Source organism: Erpetoichthys calabaricus, chromosome 1 (assembly GCF_900747795.2).
Source record: "Erpetoichthys calabaricus chromosome 1, fErpCal1.3, whole genome shotgun sequence".
Lineage (NCBI taxonomy): Eukaryota > Metazoa > Chordata > Cladistia > Polypteriformes > Polypteridae > Erpetoichthys > Erpetoichthys calabaricus.
The window spans coordinates 232,905,058-232,925,606 of NC_041394.2; the positions used below are offsets into that span (position 1 = coordinate 232,905,058).

The window sequence follows — 20,549 nt, forward strand, 5'->3', positions numbered from 1 at the left end:
AGTTTTTGTTTCTTCAGTTGTCAAATGGATATAATCTAATGATAATTTAATGGAAATATTAGGCTTCATTATGTAAACCAGTTTAACAATGCTTTGTGTAACGGGCAGCCGGGTTGCCCCGGCTGCATATGTTCCAGGGGAGCAGCCATGGGCTCCTCAGTACCTCCCCTGGGATGCTTGGTGGCAGCCTCCCTGGGTGACGTTGGTGCCTCAGTTTCCCGCAGGGCTCCATGGGAGATGGAGTTCTCCACAACCCTGTGGGGATCTGGGGTGGCCGCCATGGGGTACTGCATGGATCCCGGGCCAGCATCCACTACTCAGGAGCCAGAATCAGGAGGAAGAGGACGAGGTTGCCTGGGAGGAGTGGTGGTGCCAGAGGAGAAGTGTTTTGTGTTGCCTTTAGTGCTTTTGGGACTGTGTTGTGGCTGGAGGGAATACAGGGAAGACGTGCCCTTCAGCTGAAGAAAAATAAAAGTGCTTGTGTGTTTTTACACGTGCCTCTGCGCCAGTCTGTGCTGGGTCGGGCGTTATATAGCGCCTTTTACATTTGTTTTACTGTGCTTTTTTTAATTATCTTTATGTTTATGCAATAGGTAATGAGTAGTCTGTCAAATGGTAGATGCATTTTGCCTTGTTAAAGCACTATACAAAAATAAACTGATCTGACATTTGGGGACATATATTGTCTCTAACAGATTCTGACACCACTGACCATTATATAATGTCACAGAAGACTTGAAAATTATTTTGGACTGTCCTTGCATGGTTTAAAATGTCCAGGTATGTGATTAACAATACTCTGTCATTAAGTTATGAAATACAGTATATAGTGTCCCTCAGGAGTCAGACGTTTTTACAGCTTTCACTGGGAGATTCACAACTTAGTTAGAAAATGTATTATCTGCTTTTGCTAACTGCTTATATGCTGGAGATCTTCTTGTTCTTCTTTCGGCTGCTCCCATTAGGGGTTGCCACAGTGGATCATCTTTTTCTGTATCTTCCTGTCTTCTGCATCTTGTTCTGTCACACCCATCACCTGCATGTCCTCTCCCACTACACCCATAAACCTTCTCTTAGGCCTTCCTCTTTTCCTCTGACATGGCAGCTCTATTCTTAACATTCTTTTCCCACTATACCCAGCGTCTCTCCTCTGCACATATTCAAACCAACGCAATCTCGCCTCTCTGACTTTGTCTCCAAACCGTCCACATTGAGCTGACCCTCTAATGTATTCATTTCTAATCCTATCCATCCTCGTCACACCCAATGCAAATCTTAGCATTTATAACTCTGCTACTTCCAGCTCTGTCTCCTGCTTTCTGGTCAGTGCCACCGTCTCCAACCCATATAACATAGCTGGTCTCACTACCGTCCTGTAGACCTTCCCTTTCACTCTTGCTGATACCCGTCTGTCACAAGTCACTCCTGACACTCTTCTCTACCCATTCCACCCTGCCTGCATTCTCTTTTTCACCTCTCTTCCATAATCCGTTACTCTGTACTGCTAATCCCAAGTATTAAAACTCATCCACCTTTGCTTACTGTATATGCAGGAGATACTCAAATATTGTTGCCTTCTGTCCAAATAATGTTTTGCTATTGTCTCATTAAATGGATTAACATTTGGATTGGAGTTATTGGACTAAGATTTGCTCTGTTTCACTGGGCATCCGCGTATAAAAATGATGTATTGTTTATTTATTTTTGTCACTGAATTACAGATGGAAATTGGTTAAGGAATGCTGCACAAAAATAAACTGAATTGAGAAACCATAGAAAATACATACATAAAATATCCCAAAAAGTGTCTCTCTGCCCAAAGATGCAGTTGTGAATACCATTTAATCATTTTAAACTATACTTTATTTTATTGCTCATTATAGTTTTGCTGTTTTTTTGCTTTGAAAGATTAAAATACATTTTGAAATACCTTGCTAATTTCATGTTTCATTCATCCATCCATCATCCAACCCGCTATATACTAACTACAGGGTCACGGGGGGTCTGCTGGAGCCAATCTCAGCCAACACAGGGCACAAGGCAGGAAACAAACCCCGAGCAGGCCGCCAGCCCACCACAGGGCACACACACACACACACACACACACACTCACACTAGGGACAATTTAGGATCACCAGACACGGGGAGAATATGCGAACTCCACTCAGGGAGGACCAGGGAAGCAAACCCAGGTCTCCTAACTGCGAGGCAGCAGCGCTACCCACTGCGCCACCGTGCCACCCACATAATATCATTTCAGATGTTATCACCTGTTTTATATGAAGTGATTGATGGAATTTATCAACTAATAATTTACTAATAGCATCTTTCATTTCTTTCAGCATCACTAGTAAAAGTGTGTTACAAATTAGTCAAATGATAGAAAGAATCATGTAACTTAAACATCCTTAAAGAAAACCATCAGCTAATCAATCTTCACATTTTACCAGGACAGTTACTGTATCAGCCTTACTAACCTTAGAAACGCAGCTGGGGTCGCTAGAATTTTACCATAAAAAAGGTGACAATATTTTTTGGTCTACGGTACACTTTAAAAAATAATGTTACATTTACAGTAAAATACTGGCAGCTGGGTTGTCAAAATTTTACTGTAATAAACAAGGTGACGATATTTTTAAGTCTACAGTATAATTTTGTAGTAAAAACTATTTATTCTTTGCAACAAATTCCAACAGAAGGTAATGTTTAACCATAACCAGAAATTCATGTTGTGTGATAAATATGGCAATCAATAAACAATATGTATTGTCAGGGTCAAACCCCAGTACAATCAATAGCAAGCATGTACCAATGTACCATTTAATTATTCACATTGAAAACAATTCAATGTTTAAGGAAGTTATGGCACGTTGTCTGGTGGAGAAGTAAAGTTTGCTGGTGTATGGTGTCCTACTTATCGAATACAACCCACCATAAATCAGCTTCCATAACCTCAAAAAACCTTCAGCACGCAGGGAAAAATAAGTCTGCTAACTTAGTTTAAGTTTTTTTCCTTACTATTCAAAGGTATGCAGTTCACCAGGAACAATATGGTAAAAGTGGGTGTGTCCTTATGCAAATATCGTAACCGGTTTTACTGAAACAGCGATTTACCATTTTACCTTTTATGGTTGTTTACCTTCTCTTTTTAACAGTTTTACACTGTAAAGTTAACAGATTTTTTCAGTGTAACTGTAATGCATCAATAAACGGTATTTAGCATATTTTGAAGGTAGAAAAATATCGATTTTACAGAACTTGGCTGTAAAAAATAATGAAATGTATTGTTTAAGATATACAGGCAATTTTCAGTAGAACATAAGGTAACTTTCCTTTTTTTCAGAAAAGGTCTTTTACTTTCACCATTTACAGTATTTTTACCGTTAAATTTACTGACGTTTTTTACGGTGTACCTAGACCACAGTGACTCACTGAATACTGTTAAGCTTCATTGCTGCCTAGACTGATAAACTATAAAGTTTAAAAAGAAATATACTGTTATTTGTGCATAAAAATGCAGTTAGCAAGTTACAATTCATGCTGGAAGTCAAACATATGGTACAGGTATTAAAAGGTGTAGGAACAATAGAGAATTAATACTGTGACTCACCTTTCAATGCACGAAATGTATATATTTAGGAGCATATTATAAAGGCAACATTTTAGATATCTTAACAAGGACCAGAACTTTACCAAGGAAATACATCCTTAAAACACACCAATGGAAAAGCACAGATTTGTAGCAAGACATGAAAAATGCATTTCTCTAAATTATGCTGTGAGCAAAGCCAAGTAACTGATTAAGAAAGAGGTTCGTAAAATGCATCAACAAATACAGACTTGTACATCTAAATCTGTCAGTTGTGCAAAGTGATAAAATGGTGAAATACTTGGAGGCCATAAACAAAACCAAAAGCTGCCTTGAATGCCAAGAAATTTTAAAACTCTCAAGCTTTCAACTGCTGCCATATATCTGGTAATGTTCTTGTTTTGTGTATTTCTAACTATTTAATTTTATTCAGTGCATGCAGGGTTTTCTTGTCCTTATTCTGTCTATTTAACTACACAATGTTGGTTTTCTGGTTATGATAAATCCTAATTTAGAACTTGTATAATAAGATTGCTTCCATAGCTATTATGTGATCCTGTCCGTAATACAAATGCTTAAAAGACATTCCTGCTTAAAAGCAAGCACATCATTAGGCATCTGTTTATTTTTTGGTAAACTGTAGTACGAATTAAATGTGTGATAAAATAATAATTTTAGTTGCAGGTTATGAACCCTTTGATTAGTTAAAAGATAGAAATTCAAGTGTTCTATGACAAACAAAATAGTATGTCCAAAAAAAGATTTTTTTTTGCATATTTTATACTTCATTATTTCCAAAATAGAATGAACCTGTTCTGCTTGCACTGTAAAGAAAAAATAGTTAATTATTGAGAGAATTTCAAAATAAAAATATATCATAAGGAAAAAAACTGTCAATGCATGCTTTCCTCTTTTGTTTTAAGAAAGCAATAATGGTTACTCTCTGTAAATGCTGCAATACACAGCTGGGGCACAATTTCTATTTGTCCTTAAGTTATATAAACAAGCTTCTGTCCTACAATATATATTCTATACAGAGAGATGTCTCAGCATGAAATCGTTGGTAAATTTTACATTTTAAAGTGAAAAAGCTGGTGCAATTCTAAATAGAAGCCTGGCTTTGAAAATAATATTTATTGGCTCAGCACGGATGCTTATTTTATCTGATGCACTTCATTATAAAGGAGCTTTGAAGGGAATGAGACTGTTAACATTTGGCCATACCAAAGATAAAGGAGAACGGAAATAACAGAAAACAAGTGAAACTTAATAAATTGAAAAAGCAAGAGTTTATATACAGATAAGCAAACTATTGGAATGACACAGTGGGAGTCACCAAGAAAAAAATAAGAATTTTGCAAAAGAAGTTTGATAGATAACTTACTGTAATCAACAAATGTCTTAAAGGCTGTAAATGGAATGCAATCTGTATTTGATTGAGCATATCATTAAATGGAGTGTTTCATGGTGACTCGATGGCTAGTGCCAATAGTGCTTTACAACGAAATAGTTCTAGAACACCAAGTAATGTAAATAGTAAGGTCGACAATTTTAATGCAAAACTGAATGCAGTGATTGACATAGTAGCCCCTGAAAAATCACAGCTATAACACCATGATAAACACAAGCAGACTGGAAACTCAAAAAGGCTAAGACTAAATGGGGAAAGACTAAATTAAAAATCCACTAGGAATTGCTGAAGACTCAGATTAGCTAACACAATACAATTTATTCAAAACTAGAAATAATGATGCAGGAAATCGTACAGCTACTGCCTGTCTCTTGCACCTGATACAGTCTTTGAAATGGATGCTTAAATGATCAATGGCTAAATATGTGGCTTTTGCAGCATCCTTTTTAGATACAGTGTATAAGATATGGTATACCAAGAACAAACATAGCTGAACCTGTGCAGTCAAGTTAAGTCAGTCAAGTTGGGGAGCATACACTGGTACAGTGTGTTGCCGCACCCACCACAGTATGTGTGGGTGTGACGTTAAATTGCATCTGACCCTGCAAGCGGTCCTCCAACTTGCAGGGAAATCATGGGGGTTGGTGGCAGGATTGGCAGCCTCCGTAAAAAAACTTCACAAAGCTCTGAGACAACAGAAAGGACTCCTTTTTGCTCTCCGCAGGAGTAGCTCTGCTGCAGCCGCCCATAGGAAGGCTGCTCGCATCATGAAAGGGATGGGGGAAAGCCCTCCGGAGCCCCATCTCCTGAAGAGTCAAAACCGTTGGAGAGCCAATGGGGTCGGGTCTGTTGGGGATCGGAACTGGTGTGGTGCTGAGGCATCGCCCGCTGCATGGCAGCACTCAACCTGTGTAGTGAGCAGAGTAAATTACACTTCCTAAATTAAAAAAAGCCTAACTCATCTTCATAGAATAATTACTCAGTTAACATCATCCACGTGTGACCATTATGCAGTGCCTACAGGATATTTCAAAGAAGTCTCTGACCCACTGTTTTATCGTCAAAGGGTTCAATGGTGACCTTGTCACTCACTGCCTTAGGACTTTTGTATACACCACAGTATCCCAAAACATTGCCACTTGCTTGATTAAATAACACTTACAAGCCTGTTGTGGAGGCGTAGTTGTAGTCAGTGGTTACTGTCAGGACGAATCAGGGTTGACAGCATCTATGGTTAAAATAATTCCTCCGTTCTCCTATTTGAAGACCCCAGATGGTACCTGTATATCAGAGCCCCATATTTTTGTATCTCCTTGCTGCACCCTTTAGTACAGTAGTTTAGGGGCCAACTCCCATCTAATATGCAGGCCTCGTGCCCTTCCACCAATCCTAACTAGCACAACTTATGTTCTCAAACTGTCTATGAATCAGTGTTCTACCCATGGCCCTGGGCTAGTGCAAAATGTGCTCATCATCTTTGCAGAACCAACCTGTGGTTAAATGTGTCTGTTCAGACAATCCCAAGTTTCTCTTTCAGCAGGTTCTGACATGTTATGTGGTAAGCAAAGGAAGAATGTATGTTCTTATTATAGATTATCTTAAAAGTTACAGGGAAAAGGTTTCTTCTAAACCTTCAACTTTTTCTTCTCTAGTATATGCTTCATTGCTACAAGGAATATCAAGTAAAATAGCCTGTAACAATAAGAAAGCAGAGACCAATAATCCAATAATATTAATTGTCCACAGCCCAAACGTCCATCCTTTTTACACAAGTGTTGACATTGTGCTTGATATTGTATGCAGCAGTTTGGTGTTCATTGGATGCTGGCATTTATTCATCCATCCATCCATCCATCCATTATCCAACCCGCTATATCCTAACTACAGGGTCACGGGGGTCTGCTGGAGCCAATCCTAGGGCGCCAATCCACATGGCGCAAGGCAGGAAACAAACCCCGGGCAGGGTGCCATTATCCTCTAAATACTGCAGTAATTAAGGTACTATTAAAAATGTTGACATTTCTTTCTTGACCTCTATTTAACCTGCCATTTTAAAGCAAAAGTATAGAAAAAGTAGCATTTGGACAATTAAATGACAGCTACTGGAAATGTATCAGTCAGGTTTTAGGCCAAATCATAGTACACAAACTGCTTTGGTCAAGAAGTTAATGACATACAGCTTAATGCTAATGTAAATATATCAGTTCTTTTTCTGCTTAATGACCACCTTAGGTGGGTCTACTGGCAGTGCCTTGAGTTGGATTCGCTTTTACATAATGGTAAGACAGTTCTTTGTCAGTTGTGCATAATTATACATTAAAGAAATAATGTATTGTTTTATGCACCAAAAGTCTGGAATAACCTTACTGTTAGAAATAAGCTAAGAGAGTACAATGGCGAAGACAGCTGCACAAGACTACCTGTATCTGTTAATGGTGACACCTTTATGAACTACAGAATGCCAAGTAGGGGATGGGTGGTCTTTTGACCATGGGACCCCTACATGTTTATTTTCTCCAGGATTCAGGTGGCCACAGCTTCTGTTTTCTTCTTCCTGGACAACTGTCCATAGCATTCTTTATTATGCCATTTCTCAATTCCGCTGTTTTATGTAACCTTTTACAAATACATTTTTTTAGTTTTTCTTTTGTTCTGCTTGCTTTTTACCTTCTTTTTATAAATAGCCCAAGGTGCATTACACGTATCCATGTTTAACAATGTTGTTTTAGTAATTTACCATCAGTTGGTTTCTTCTTTGTGTCCAGCATTGTCAGGAGTCCATCTCCCTTCAACACGCTCCTGGGGAAATCAGGATCATAACTTGGGTAAATTGTCTTCAATTTACAATATAAGGAAAATGATTAAAATGCTGAAATTAGAATTGATAAACTTTACCAGAAATGGCATTGCACTTATTTAGGTAAGTCACAAGAAACCTACAGAAGTAGCATTTTGAAGTTCCCAACTATATGCAATACAGCCTTGGCCTTATCCAAAATGTTAATGCAGATTTGGATGTTAATTTGTTACAGACTATGAACATGTGGATAAATGCATTGTAGAAAACCCTTTATTTTCTCATAAAGAACAAAAAGAGTTCATCAACAAAACCAGAAAAATACATGAAACAATGTCATCTTTGGCAACGTTATAGCATGCAACACAAATACACTGCAGAATGTGTACCTTGACATTTCCTTCATGCCAATTTGATACTTTTTCTTTTATAATTAATTTGATCTCAGTATAAATCAAGTTAAAGGAAAACACAACATGTATTATTTAGCTGCTTTGCTTTATATGACACAGCATTCAGTACATAAGCAGAATTCATAGGCCATATATTTATATAAAATTACAGAAATGAATGACTTGTTGGAGGCAAGTATTTAGAGAAAACTAACTAGAAAGATTACAATATGCAAGCTTTCGAGGCAACTCAGGCCCCTTCTTCAGGCCTGAGTTGCCTCGAAAGCTTGCATATTGTAATCTTTCTAGTTAGCCAATAAAAGGTGTCATTTTGCTTGGCTTTTCTCTACATTCATAATGGCTAACACGGTACAACACCCTAGTACTAGAGAAAACTAACTGAAAACAAAGTGCTTTATAAATATACCGATTGACTGTTACGTCATTTTTTCTATCAAATTACAGAGAAATCGAAAATGCCGTTTACTATATTTCTTGAGTTTAAATGAATAGCAACCATATAACATAGCTTAGCATCAAATTTGTAAACCAAATTAATGCATATATTCCCTAATGCAAGATCAAAGCGATAAAGTGTTTCTCACAAATCAAAACATTTTCATTTTCAGTGTGCCAATGAGTGGGTGATCCGTGTTACATTTCTTGTCATTATAAATGAGGTGATAATCGTTGTTTAAATATATATGCAATCAAGAGCAAAGCTACATTCATCTCAATTATGCTTTTTTTAATTGATAGCGCTCATTATTTTCAGAATGTAGGGTTTTGACATTTATTTTAATACAATAAAGCTATCGTCATTGAATATTTAAATTTTAGTTCATAATTACTTGATAGAATCAGGAACTATTTCATACCAGTTTAATAATCTAAGGGTGACAATTACACATCACATTAAAGATCTATTTATACTCATCTTTAATAACCTTATGAATTGTGTTAAACAAGATCAAACTTGCTAGGCCCATGTTCATTTAACATTACACAGAGAATCAATATATTAAAATACATTTTCTTTTTTAAATTTCAGTTTATATGAATTTTTGTTATTTAAAAAGGTGGTTGGAGCTATAATCTTGCTTATGAGGGTACAATTTTACCAAGTGAAGAAATGATACCTTTGGAGACCAGAATATAGTTGCATTAGGAATGCCACTAGCACATACTTCACATTTAAAATATAATGGGTACTGGTAACATAGCACTGAAAACTATCACCTAGCATGACTGAGACCCTATTCTAACCTTTATGTTTAAGAAAGGAAAAAGATGACATTTCTGGTAATTATTGGTTATACTTTGCAAAGACCATATTAAACCCCTTTGCTGCTCAATGATTTCTTGTTTATTCTTGTGTGCATTTTTTCCATGTTCACTATTTACTTTGCATGAAAGACAATTTGCAATGTACCCAAGTATCTAGGTTTGAATTGAGAGAAATTCAAAACATTCAGTCTGACTATGCACAAGGCCTAGTGAACAAAAGCACTGTCATTTAAGTATGGAACATATTGAACTGAACATTTACTATGACAGTAAAGCAAATGGAAAATGAAAAGGGCAATAACCATACAACTGAATTTAGAAAAGCTGGTGAATAAAGGTAAACCAAAGAGCCATTTATTTCATTCTATGTTAATGCTTCAATAAACAATTAATTATTCTGCAGAAAGTAATTTACAATTGTACATTTCATGATGAATATCGTAGCAAAGTACTTTAAAAAAGCAAACAACATAATAGTAACTAAAATAGCTCAACATTAAATGGAAAGTTATATTCGGCTTAACAAAAAGAAACACTTTTACTGTAGAAATGAACTCTGTTGGGAGCAGGTTATTGATGAATTCAGCAGAGTATGAATTAAAAATAATCAAGTTTAAAAAAAAAAGTCAGTGTAAATACAGTTTTTTAACACAGGCAAAAAGGATATTTTAACACAGATACAATAAACAAAAACAAAAGAAGATCAGTAGCAAATAATTTCAATGAAAAAAAGTTTCTTCTGCTTTGGTTGCTTAAAGATAGGCAGACAACAATTTCATTTGGCCATATTTCTAGGGAGCAGCAGGAATAACTGCACTGCATCTTACTGTGATGCATAAAATCTGAATATGTTGTCACAATCTGATGTAAGATACAAAGTTATCCCATTATAGTGCAAGATCACTATGGCAGGTTGCTCTACATCTTGTTTTAAAGCAGATGTCAGTAACCTTTACATTTTAGAATTAAAGGTTAATTATGTATGTTAAAGATGGTGTTTTAACTGAACAAACACCATGTCATACATAGTGATGCATTTTTCTATAACTATATTAGAAGATTTCATTTAGTTTCTGTCATATTAGTATGAAGGGCATTAAACAAAACATCCATCCATCCATTTTCCAACCCGCTGAATCTGAACACAGGGTCATAGGGGTCTGCTGGAGCCAATCCCAGCCAACACAGGGCACAAGGCAGGAACCAATCCCGGGCAGGGTGCCAACTCACCACAGGACACACACACAAAACAAAAACTCCTAAATTGTTCAACTAAAACACATCGCAGACTGAAAAGCAGAGAATGTAAAATAAGCATAAAAACTCCAAATAAAGGCAAAAACTTCACTAATAGGTCCTTTTAATATAAGGATTAAGTATTGTTCTATTACATGCACATTAAGTAAAGTAATCATAAAGGTAAGATGTGTATATTAGCTGATTAATTTTTGAAATGTCACAGACTTGGAATGCTTTATTATGAATGATAAGCAAATGTACTGAAATTAATACAGCAATGCTGTATTTCTACACCATACATCTCATTTTCAGTGTGTACCATTTTGTCTACGATATTATTAATAACAGAGGCATAATATCTTTAAAATCTGTATTAACAGCATTTGCAGGTTCTGTTCTATGTGACCTAACCTTCCTGTGCTTATATTTAATAAAATGTGATACTGTACAAACTGAAAGGAAGGTGGTGAACGCTGGGTTTAAGTCCTGGTTCAGGCACTTGTGTGTGAAGTCTGCATGGTCTACTTGTGTCTGTGTGGATTTTCAAAGCCTCATGTGCATACTTGATTATTATAGCTATCCAAGTGTGTGTCTGAGTGAGCCCTGTTCAGGCCAGTTCATATTCTGCTCCTGATACTGCTGGAAATGGCTGCAGCCTCTATAATCCAGAGTGGGTATTACAATGCATGACAGTATGCCTTTGTACTGATTATACGGTATACATGATATTATTTATTTTTACTGTACATACTGATTATACAGTATATACCATACCATTTTCTAAGCTCATTTGTCCTAAGCAGGACTGTATGAGACTGGAGCCTATCCCAGAAAGCACAGGGTGCTAGGCAGGAAAAAGCCCCATGTATATCTCTAGAAAACTGTATGGTTAATGCAAAGGTAACAAATAATTAATTTGCATATTATTGGGAATGAAATAACAGCACAGCTTCAAAAGATGCTTTACACAGCAAAACGACTAAGATGACTTCCATGAATAAATGCAAAAACAATCTGTCTTTGAGAATAGCATACTCAAAGACAGCCAAATTTAAAGGTGCCTTTCTCTAACTATAAACTCCACCAGGGCTCAAAGACACAGTGTATCAAGTAGAAATGCACGGTCATATCACACAGGTACACAGGACAGCAGTGATTTGGGAAGCCAAAAAGGGGAAGTGGAAGCAAAAGGACCCATTCAAGACATGGCAGGCGACCTGTCACAAAGACTTCAAAGTGACTGACATTGGATGGGAGGAAGATCAAGCTATCACAATTGATCAAACTCATTGGAGGCAACTCTCTACCCAATGTACTACACAGAAAACTGTGAGAAACTAAGAGGAAGATTATGACAGTACAGACACAAGAAATCCATTAATGGGATATAAAATAATGAAATAAATACATCAATCACTGAAGCTTGACCTTGTAACTATTAGACGTTTTTAACATTGAGAAGGTGTCATGTCTACTTTTTGGTCATCCATCTGTTGAAAATTTGGATAGTTCAAAGATACTATAGTAAATATAAACTAAACAAAGGCCTCTTCTTATTAACAGCATTTTTTAAGTGTCTTATTGTTAAGTTTAAAAATATTCCATTGGGATGTATAAATCACAAACATAAAAGTGCTCATAAACTGAAGCTGATATTTTAGAAACTAAAATGAAAAATCTATCTTTTTAATCCAGTTCAGAGTTTTGTGAGATGATGCACACTAACACACTCACTTTCAGTCATGAATCAACCTAACACACATAGTGTATCGACAGGAATGTGATAGGGAAATTAAAGTATAAAAAAAAAATAAGAAGAACAAACATTCATGAAAAGATCTCTACAGCTGTACATCAGCAATATAAATCACGAGATCAGTGTGCCAAAAAACAACAAATATATAGAAAAAAATAACATCCATAGAAAGTAAACATTATACAGGCAGGCAGTGTGGTACAGCGATTAAGACTTTGGACAAACCCTCAGGTTGTGGGTTCAAATCCTGCTACTGATACTGTGTGACGATGAGCAAATCACTTCACCCGCCTGTGGTCCAATTGGAAAACCAAAGGAAATGTAACTAGTTGTATCATAAATGTTGTACATCACCCTGGATAAAGTTATCAGCCAAATAAGTAAATGTTAAAGAGTTTATGTGAAATAACCATAACTACGGTGCTCTGTATGAATTAAGATTCTGAAACTCAACAAAAATGGTATACTTCTGCATTGTTTTAGAGACAGATTAGTAATATAGTTTAAATAAATCATGCTTTTTCATAGTAATTTTTAAGTATACTCAGAAAAAATACATCTAGACATATTTAAAATTTACAGTGTTAAATGATTTTCCTATTTATGATTTGGATATCTCAAGCCCCCTGCTATTTACACAAGAGGCAAGATGATCTGTTGAATTGAAATGAAATTAAATTTGAGGTAGAATCCCATTAAGAGAAATCCCGTCTTTATTTATGTTGAAAGAAATGCCTCACATTTACATCAAGCCTACATCATGGATTAAGTAAGGGGGAGGGGTAGTGTAATGAAAAATCAGCCCATCTGGTGTTGCATGTTAACGATGATTAAAATATGAAGACGTGTACTTTAGCCTAATCAGGCTACTGAAATTACAAAACAATCTTTAGTTACGTAAAAGATAAAATATATCTTTTCATATGTCTCACAAACAACATATCTGAGACAACTTTTAAATACAAATGGGTACAAAGGCTTGATATTTTTGCTAAGAATAGAATAAGAATAAGCACATTAGGGTTCTCGTCAATGAATTCTTATATAATCCTAAATTATAATTACTGATACTTTCAATTATTTACTGTTAATTTAAATGGATGCCAAGAGAGAGCATTACATTTATAAATAATCTAAAAATGTTAATACATGTAACACCTGATTAAATTAAAAAAAAAAAATCTAATTTTGATTTCTTGAAATGTGTATGTGTTCTCTAGTCTGTAAAGCTACTGTTTGCTCATTTCAAAGAAAGAAAAATCAATTAAAGTTTTGATAATTTTTTGACTATAATATTTAAACAATCTGTGACTATATGTGAAATTTTATGTTTGGCATTTTTCTTCAAAGGAAAGAAAGAATGAATGAACATGGGTGTCCAAAGATCATATTCAATATTTCTGATGAACTACCATTTTTGCCTATTTGCACGCAAAAACATATAAGAAAAAACAGCGGTAAGTCTTAAGAGGATGCTCAGAACATTGAACGTTTATAATTACATTAGGGACGTGCATGACTTCCTTTAACATCTCCTGATTTAAGGATAACACTTAGGCGAATCTGTCAAGAGAAAAGAAAATTCCCACCCCTGGGGCATCTCAGCTGGGATGATAAGTACTTTTTTGAAAAGTGACAATTGCATTTTGCAGATTCCCTAAATCAGCCTTAAGGCTTTTCCTGTGGCTAAATGTACTATCCACAAAGCTAAATATTGGTATTACATGACATCAATCAGAGTCCAATAGTCAGCACCCACAATGTCACTTAAAACTCCAGATAACTACCGATTTTGAAATGAGGTGTTTTCTACACAAAACAAATCATTACACTGTGTTGAAAAATTTTAAACAATCGAGCCTTCTTAAATATGAACAGTACTGCCCATTAAATTATGTCTGTTTTCTTCCACTATGACATTGGTAAAAATGTTAACCCTGCTCTTAATATTTTGTTTATTTCATTTTGGTAAGAAAGACCACATTGTATGTGTAACAAACAAAACAATAGTCTTAAAAGACAGGTGTATAGAGATAGGCAGTGTGAAAATCTATATTTTTAGGAGGAGAAATACCACAAATTATTAGGTTTTGATTCTTTTCAATAACTATTTCACCTGTTTGTCCACTACCTGGAAACAGCACATTCTTTTCCTGTCTTATTTTGTTCATCTCTCACTATAGGTTTATTATCTTAGCTCTTTTCATCCTTTAAGTCAAAAAATAAAAGAGGAAATTGCAAGATGACATAATGTCTGACATCTGGCGAACCCACTCTGCACCCTCGAATGCCTGTACAGGTGTTAGCAAATCCTACCACAAGTCTTCTGTCTTTAATTAAGGCTTCTGCACGTATTGAGCTCTCTGGAGGAACTAATAAACCACACTCTAGAGCCAGCTTGACTCTATTCTCTTCTCCACTGAGTGGCACAGCAGTAGCCTCGGAGTGTATAATTTTCATATTTGAAACCAATTGATTGGAATTCTTTATCCTAGCCCAGGGTATGGCTACTGAAAGAGCCTCAAGGTTAGCGCCACATCATAACAGCAATTTTGCACCTTTTTTCTCTCTCACATCTTTGTACTCACCAGACAGGAAAAGGAATCATTCATTCTGTGTTGGAGAGTTTGCTTCTGAAGCACTTGAAACAACTCAGCATGATCAAACTTGCAGGGATCAGCAGATATAAATTCATCCATGCCATATTTCTGAGATCGGTCTAAATCTGTTCATTCAAGAAAAATAAAAAAAAGGTAAAATTATATAAAAATGGAATTTTGTTAATATTAGAAACCTAATGCAATAATTAGTTTAAAATATTATTTGTACAAGTAATTATTTACTTTGAAAGTAAAGCTATACCATGCATCATTAGACAAAACAAGCCTTATTATCTATTTACTTATTCATTCGTTGAATAAAGGGCCCCAAAAAATCTCCCCCACCCCCCAGGTTGTGCTAACTGAATTTTAATCCCTTTATTCTTCACACATTTTGCACTAAATTTTAAGATTCAAGTCAATTATAATAGAGCTACATCTACCTACTAGATTTTTTCTTTACTGTTTCAATATGACAGTCTTGGAGGATTTTTGTCCCCCTCCCCTGCAATGTAATGGTGCTGATTATAAAGTATGAATTATTGTAGCTATAGAAACTACCATCTTCACACAAATGAATAACTGGTATATTACATAAATAGATTTCAACTTAATTATACAAAATTATTACACCACATTAGGCCTGTCAAAAGTGGTATAATAAAAAAACTGTTATCTGCACTGTGCTGGATTTTCATGGAAATACATTTCAATTAATTATTATGCAGTGCCTTAAAAATGCAATTAAACAACAATAACCTTGGTTTTATATATTTAGAAAACTGAAATGATAAACATCTAAAAGTAAATTCATTTAGTACTTTTGAATATCTTCACTTATAAAATGATAATTAAAAAATTAAGACAATTACAGTTGTCATTGAAAGTACAGTAATAGCTACCTTTTCCTACTAATGAAACTCACTATTAGCTTTATAGTAGCAAACCAGTTAGTAATTTTACAAATTCATCTACTGTATCTGTAATTGTCCATAAGAGATTTAACTATTATACAGACTAATTAAATCTAATTTGAGAGAATGACATCCGGGAAAATTAATTTATTACATCTCAAGTAGTAGCAAAAATACAGTTGGTCGCTTAAAACAGTGCATTGGCCTTTATCACACCAATTTACTGTCAACAAACAAAAAGCCCACAAATCAATATGATGCTGCTTTGTAACACTTGCTCCCGGAACACCTTGCATATGCTGTGGTGTAGAATTAAATATCCACAAATACATTTTTAAAGTTCCTGAATGCAATTCAAGGTCATGGGTCAGAATTAAAGCACACCTGTAACTCCGCACACGACGTAGCACCATTCTTGCACAATAAAGTTAATCAACTCATGTCTCGCCGATGTGGGAGAAAATGCATTGTGAGACTTTATTCTAAGGACTCCCATACAGCAAACACTAGATACAATATAAAGGCAAAGAAAATAATGCTGGATATGAATAACTTTAATGTCAAGATCATCATACTACTTGGTAACCACACACATTTTGTGAAAAGAAGCATTCTCATCCTTGAGAACACATTTTCCACCAAGAAAGAAAAGAAATGGTACAATATTAGGTGAAGACATTCACTCGAAATTGTTAAAAGAAGGTAAGGTAACATTCTCAAACCTGCTTAATCTAATCTAGGCTCACTGGGGCTAAAGTCTATTCTGAAAGCAATTGGCAGCATCTTGTATAATTACATTTCTCTTGCTGATTACCATACTCCATATTTTTCTTATAAAAAGTCTACAAATTACATAGAGGTAATGGGCAGTTAACCATGATGACGCATTCAATATCTATCCATCCATTTTCTCGAACCTGTTTTTTCAAGGCATGGTTGTGATTTGTTCATACCTATTGAGCCAGCATTAGTCTCAAGACAAGACATCAGTCAATCACTGGGCATTGTGATATGAACAGCCACAGTTACTCTAATAGTACAGCAAATCATCAATGCTTGATACTGCTTTCATGCCAAATTCAAGATACAATATTTTATACTTAGCACAGCTGCTCTTAAAGACATCCAGAGCATGTGCAGTATTTGTTAGTATATTACTGACTGTTTAGTAACTTTGCATGCAAGGGCACATATAGTATTTGTTTTTACAACTAGATGTTCAGTAAACTTATGACCTCTAAATAGAATCTAATCCTGAATTTAAGTAATGTGAGTGCTAATGATCCCATACCATTTACCATAAGGAAAGAATGAGAAAAGTGATGGTTAATACCCTATTGAGAACCTGTAGATAGTGAGAACGAGAAATCCAAGCATTCCTCAGACTACTTCTGTGGTGATGAAGTGTCTGGAGAAACTGATCATAATTCACATTAAACACAACATTCCTGCTACCCTGTATCTTCTACAGTTTGCATGCCTGCATTACAGGTATGTTAATAGTGCCATTTCCCTCATCCTGCACACTGTTTTGAGACTTCTGGAAAGGAAAATCCACCACTATTTCAGGATGCTGTTTATTGATTAAAGCTCTGCTTTTAACACCATTGTGCCCTCCAGCTTGGTGCTAAAGTAAAGAAGACCTTTACTTTACAGTATTAAATAGGCTGCAGTCAATGAAGATTGGCAAAAAGAACTTGTCCATGCTGTTTATCAACATTGGTGTTTCACAAGGCTGCTGCCCAAGCCTACTGCTGTACAGTCTACTCACCTACGACTGTGAAGCAAAGCATGAGGGAAACGGCATTATCAAATTTCTGGATGATACCACTGTGATTGGGCTCATTAGTGACAGTGATGAGGCTGCCTAGAGGGGAAGGGTACAAGACCTGACTGTCTGGTGCCATAACAACAGCCTCTACCTAAATGTCGACAAAACATAGTCATTGTTGACTTCAGAAAGAATAAATGCAGTCCTGCTCCACTCCACAACAACAGCTGCCCTGTGCAGAAAGTTAGCAGCTTCAGGTTCCTAGGTGCCCAGATCACTGACTGCCTCTCGTAGTCTATCGATATCACTTGCATACTCAAAAAGACTTGGCAAAAGTTCATCTTTCTGAGGAGGCTAAACAGCTTTGGTTGTTTCTACTGCTGCACTATTGAAAGTATCTTGACTAGACAGATCACTGTGGGGTAGGTTACCTGACTTGCCAGGATCGTAAATTCCTCCAAAGGACTTTCCATTAACTCTGACAACAGCACCTAGCTCATTCCATGTTTTCACTTCTGCATTCTATAAAGTTGTACCAGAGCCTCACCACTCATTCCATCCACTTCAGAGATTAGCTTCTTCCCCTAATCAGTAACCTGATTCAACTTGCCCAGTACCTTGTGCTAAATACCCTCCCACTGTGTAATTGTACTGTACATTACCTTTTCTAAACTGTATTTATTTATTTATCTATTTACCTTATGCTTATCTTATTATTTATTTATCTTGTGCTACTGTATTTATTTATACATCATTATCACCAGACAAGAATTTCCCAATATATTCACAGTGTATGTGACAATAAACATCTCTAATCTCATCCATCTTCACTCTAAAATGTCCATGAATCTACTGATGCGAGTGCCATGATCCTTTACTGTTTTCCAGATGGAGGAGTGAGAAAAGCAATTTCACAGGATGGTTTAAGTCTTCAGTAATACTGTTTGCCTTTGTAAGGTAGTTAGTGTTGCCTATGTCCAGAAAATGTGTTGGCTATGTACTGGTAATATTCTGCTTCCACTTCCCTCTGCAGTGCTTTATGATTTTGGGCTGAGCTGGTGCTGTACCAAAATATTATGCAGCCAGTGAGAAATGATGCCACTGGTCACCTATAGCCATTTGTAAGAAAATGAAAAGAAATACAAACTTTCCTGTGGCATCTGAGGAAGTAAAGGCATTGAAAAGTGTTGTGCCAATTTCAGTTTGTTAGTGATTATCTCTGCAAGAAATTTCAAGCTGCTTTCCTTCTAAACAATATTCCACGGATGGATACTTTATTAATCCCAAGGGAAAATTCACATACTCCAGCAGCATACTGATAAAGAAAATATTAAAGAGTGATAACAATGCAGGTATAGAGACAAACAATAAATTTGAATAATGTTAATGTTTACCCCGCCCCCCCTCGGGTGGTATTGAAGAGTCGCATAGTGTGGGGGAGGAATGATCTCCTCAGTCTGTCAGTGGAGCAGTAAAGTGACAGCAGTCTGTCGCTGAAGCTGCTCCTCTATCTGGAGATGATACGGTTTAGTGGATGCAGTGGATTCTCCATGATTCACAGGATCCTGCTCAGCGCACGTCACTCTGCCACAGATGTCAAACTGTCCAGCTCCGTGCCTACAATAGAGCCTGCCTGCCTTCCTCACCAGTTTGTCCAGGTGTGAGGCATCCCTCTTCTTTATGCTGCCTCCCCAGCACACCACCGCATAGAAGAGGGCACTCACCAGAATCATTTGTTAGAACATCTGTAGCATCTTATTGCAGATGTTGAAGGATGTAGATAGGAATGTGGTTTTCTTTCTCTATCTTGAGGTCTATGACTGGTTCTTTAGCTTTGATACCATTAAAGGTGAAATTGCTGTCACTGTGTCACTTATTGTTAATCACAAGGCCTGTAATGGGGGTATCATTTAATGATAGCATTGGAGCTGTGTTTGGCACAAAGGAGTACACAATGGGGCTCAAACCTTTGAGGATCAGTGTGGAGGATGTAATGCTGCCTATCTACATATGCTGAAGTCTGTCAGTTAGAAAACCTAATATCTAGTTTCAGAGGCTAAAACTAAGTCCCAAGATCCTCAAGCTCAAAATTCTGGCCTGGTATGGCCCTACCACAGAACTGCCCAACCCAGCAATTGCCACAACTGATGGTATAACCCTGAAAGTCTGGCCTGGGTTCAAGCTTTTGATATCTGGAGAATGCTGGCTCCAGCTGTGGGAAAACATGGTGGAGCATGTGGTTGTGATGGTGGCATGTGATTTCCTAATCCAAGTGCACCATGGACATCGGGCTCGTCCAGTCAGTCAGCAGTACTGGGGTGATATGGAGTGGCTCATGGAAACAACTAAGTACCACCAAAGTGCTGCTCAGACGGAGAGGTCAGAGGAAAGGAAACATTTGAAGCTAACAAGGCTAAAGACAGATGCAGTCAGTAGAGAACCAAATGCAGGAGAAAAAAGGGAGAGGACCCACCCAGCTTTGTATGCTGCTACAAGTGCAATGAGTCAGGACATTTGGTCATGATTTGTTTAGCACCTGGAGGAGGATATGTGTGGACCAATGGAGAATGGTATTGTTATGAGGCCATGGCTAACCCTACCTAATTTCCTTTTTCTTGCAAAACCTGAATAAATGGACAGGTAGTGCAGGCCCCATATGACTCCAGCAGCAACATCATTATCATTGTGTGCTGCTACATCCCGTTGCAATATTATGTCGGAAAAAAGGTGAGGCCTATCTGCATACAAGGTATGTCACAGCCTCCTTACACTATTATACTTGGCAGAAGATCT

At 36.6% G+C, this 20,549-nt stretch overlaps 1 protein-coding gene across 10 annotated transcripts in view; it reads right to left on the reverse strand.

Annotated features, from left to right (window-relative positions):
* cadps2 (Ca++-dependent secretion activator 2) overlaps positions 1–20,549 on the reverse strand; it is an 874,989-nt gene that overhangs the window by 233,780 nt on the left and 620,660 nt on the right. For all 10 annotated transcript variants that reach the window (XM_051929794.1, XM_051929778.1, XM_051929757.1 and 7 more), the window contains exon 12: positions 15,060–15,196. In XM_051929794.1, the coding sequence (XP_051785754.1) occupies positions 15,060–15,196 (137 nt within the window). The remainder of the gene's footprint in view (positions 1–15,059; positions 15,197–20,549) is intronic.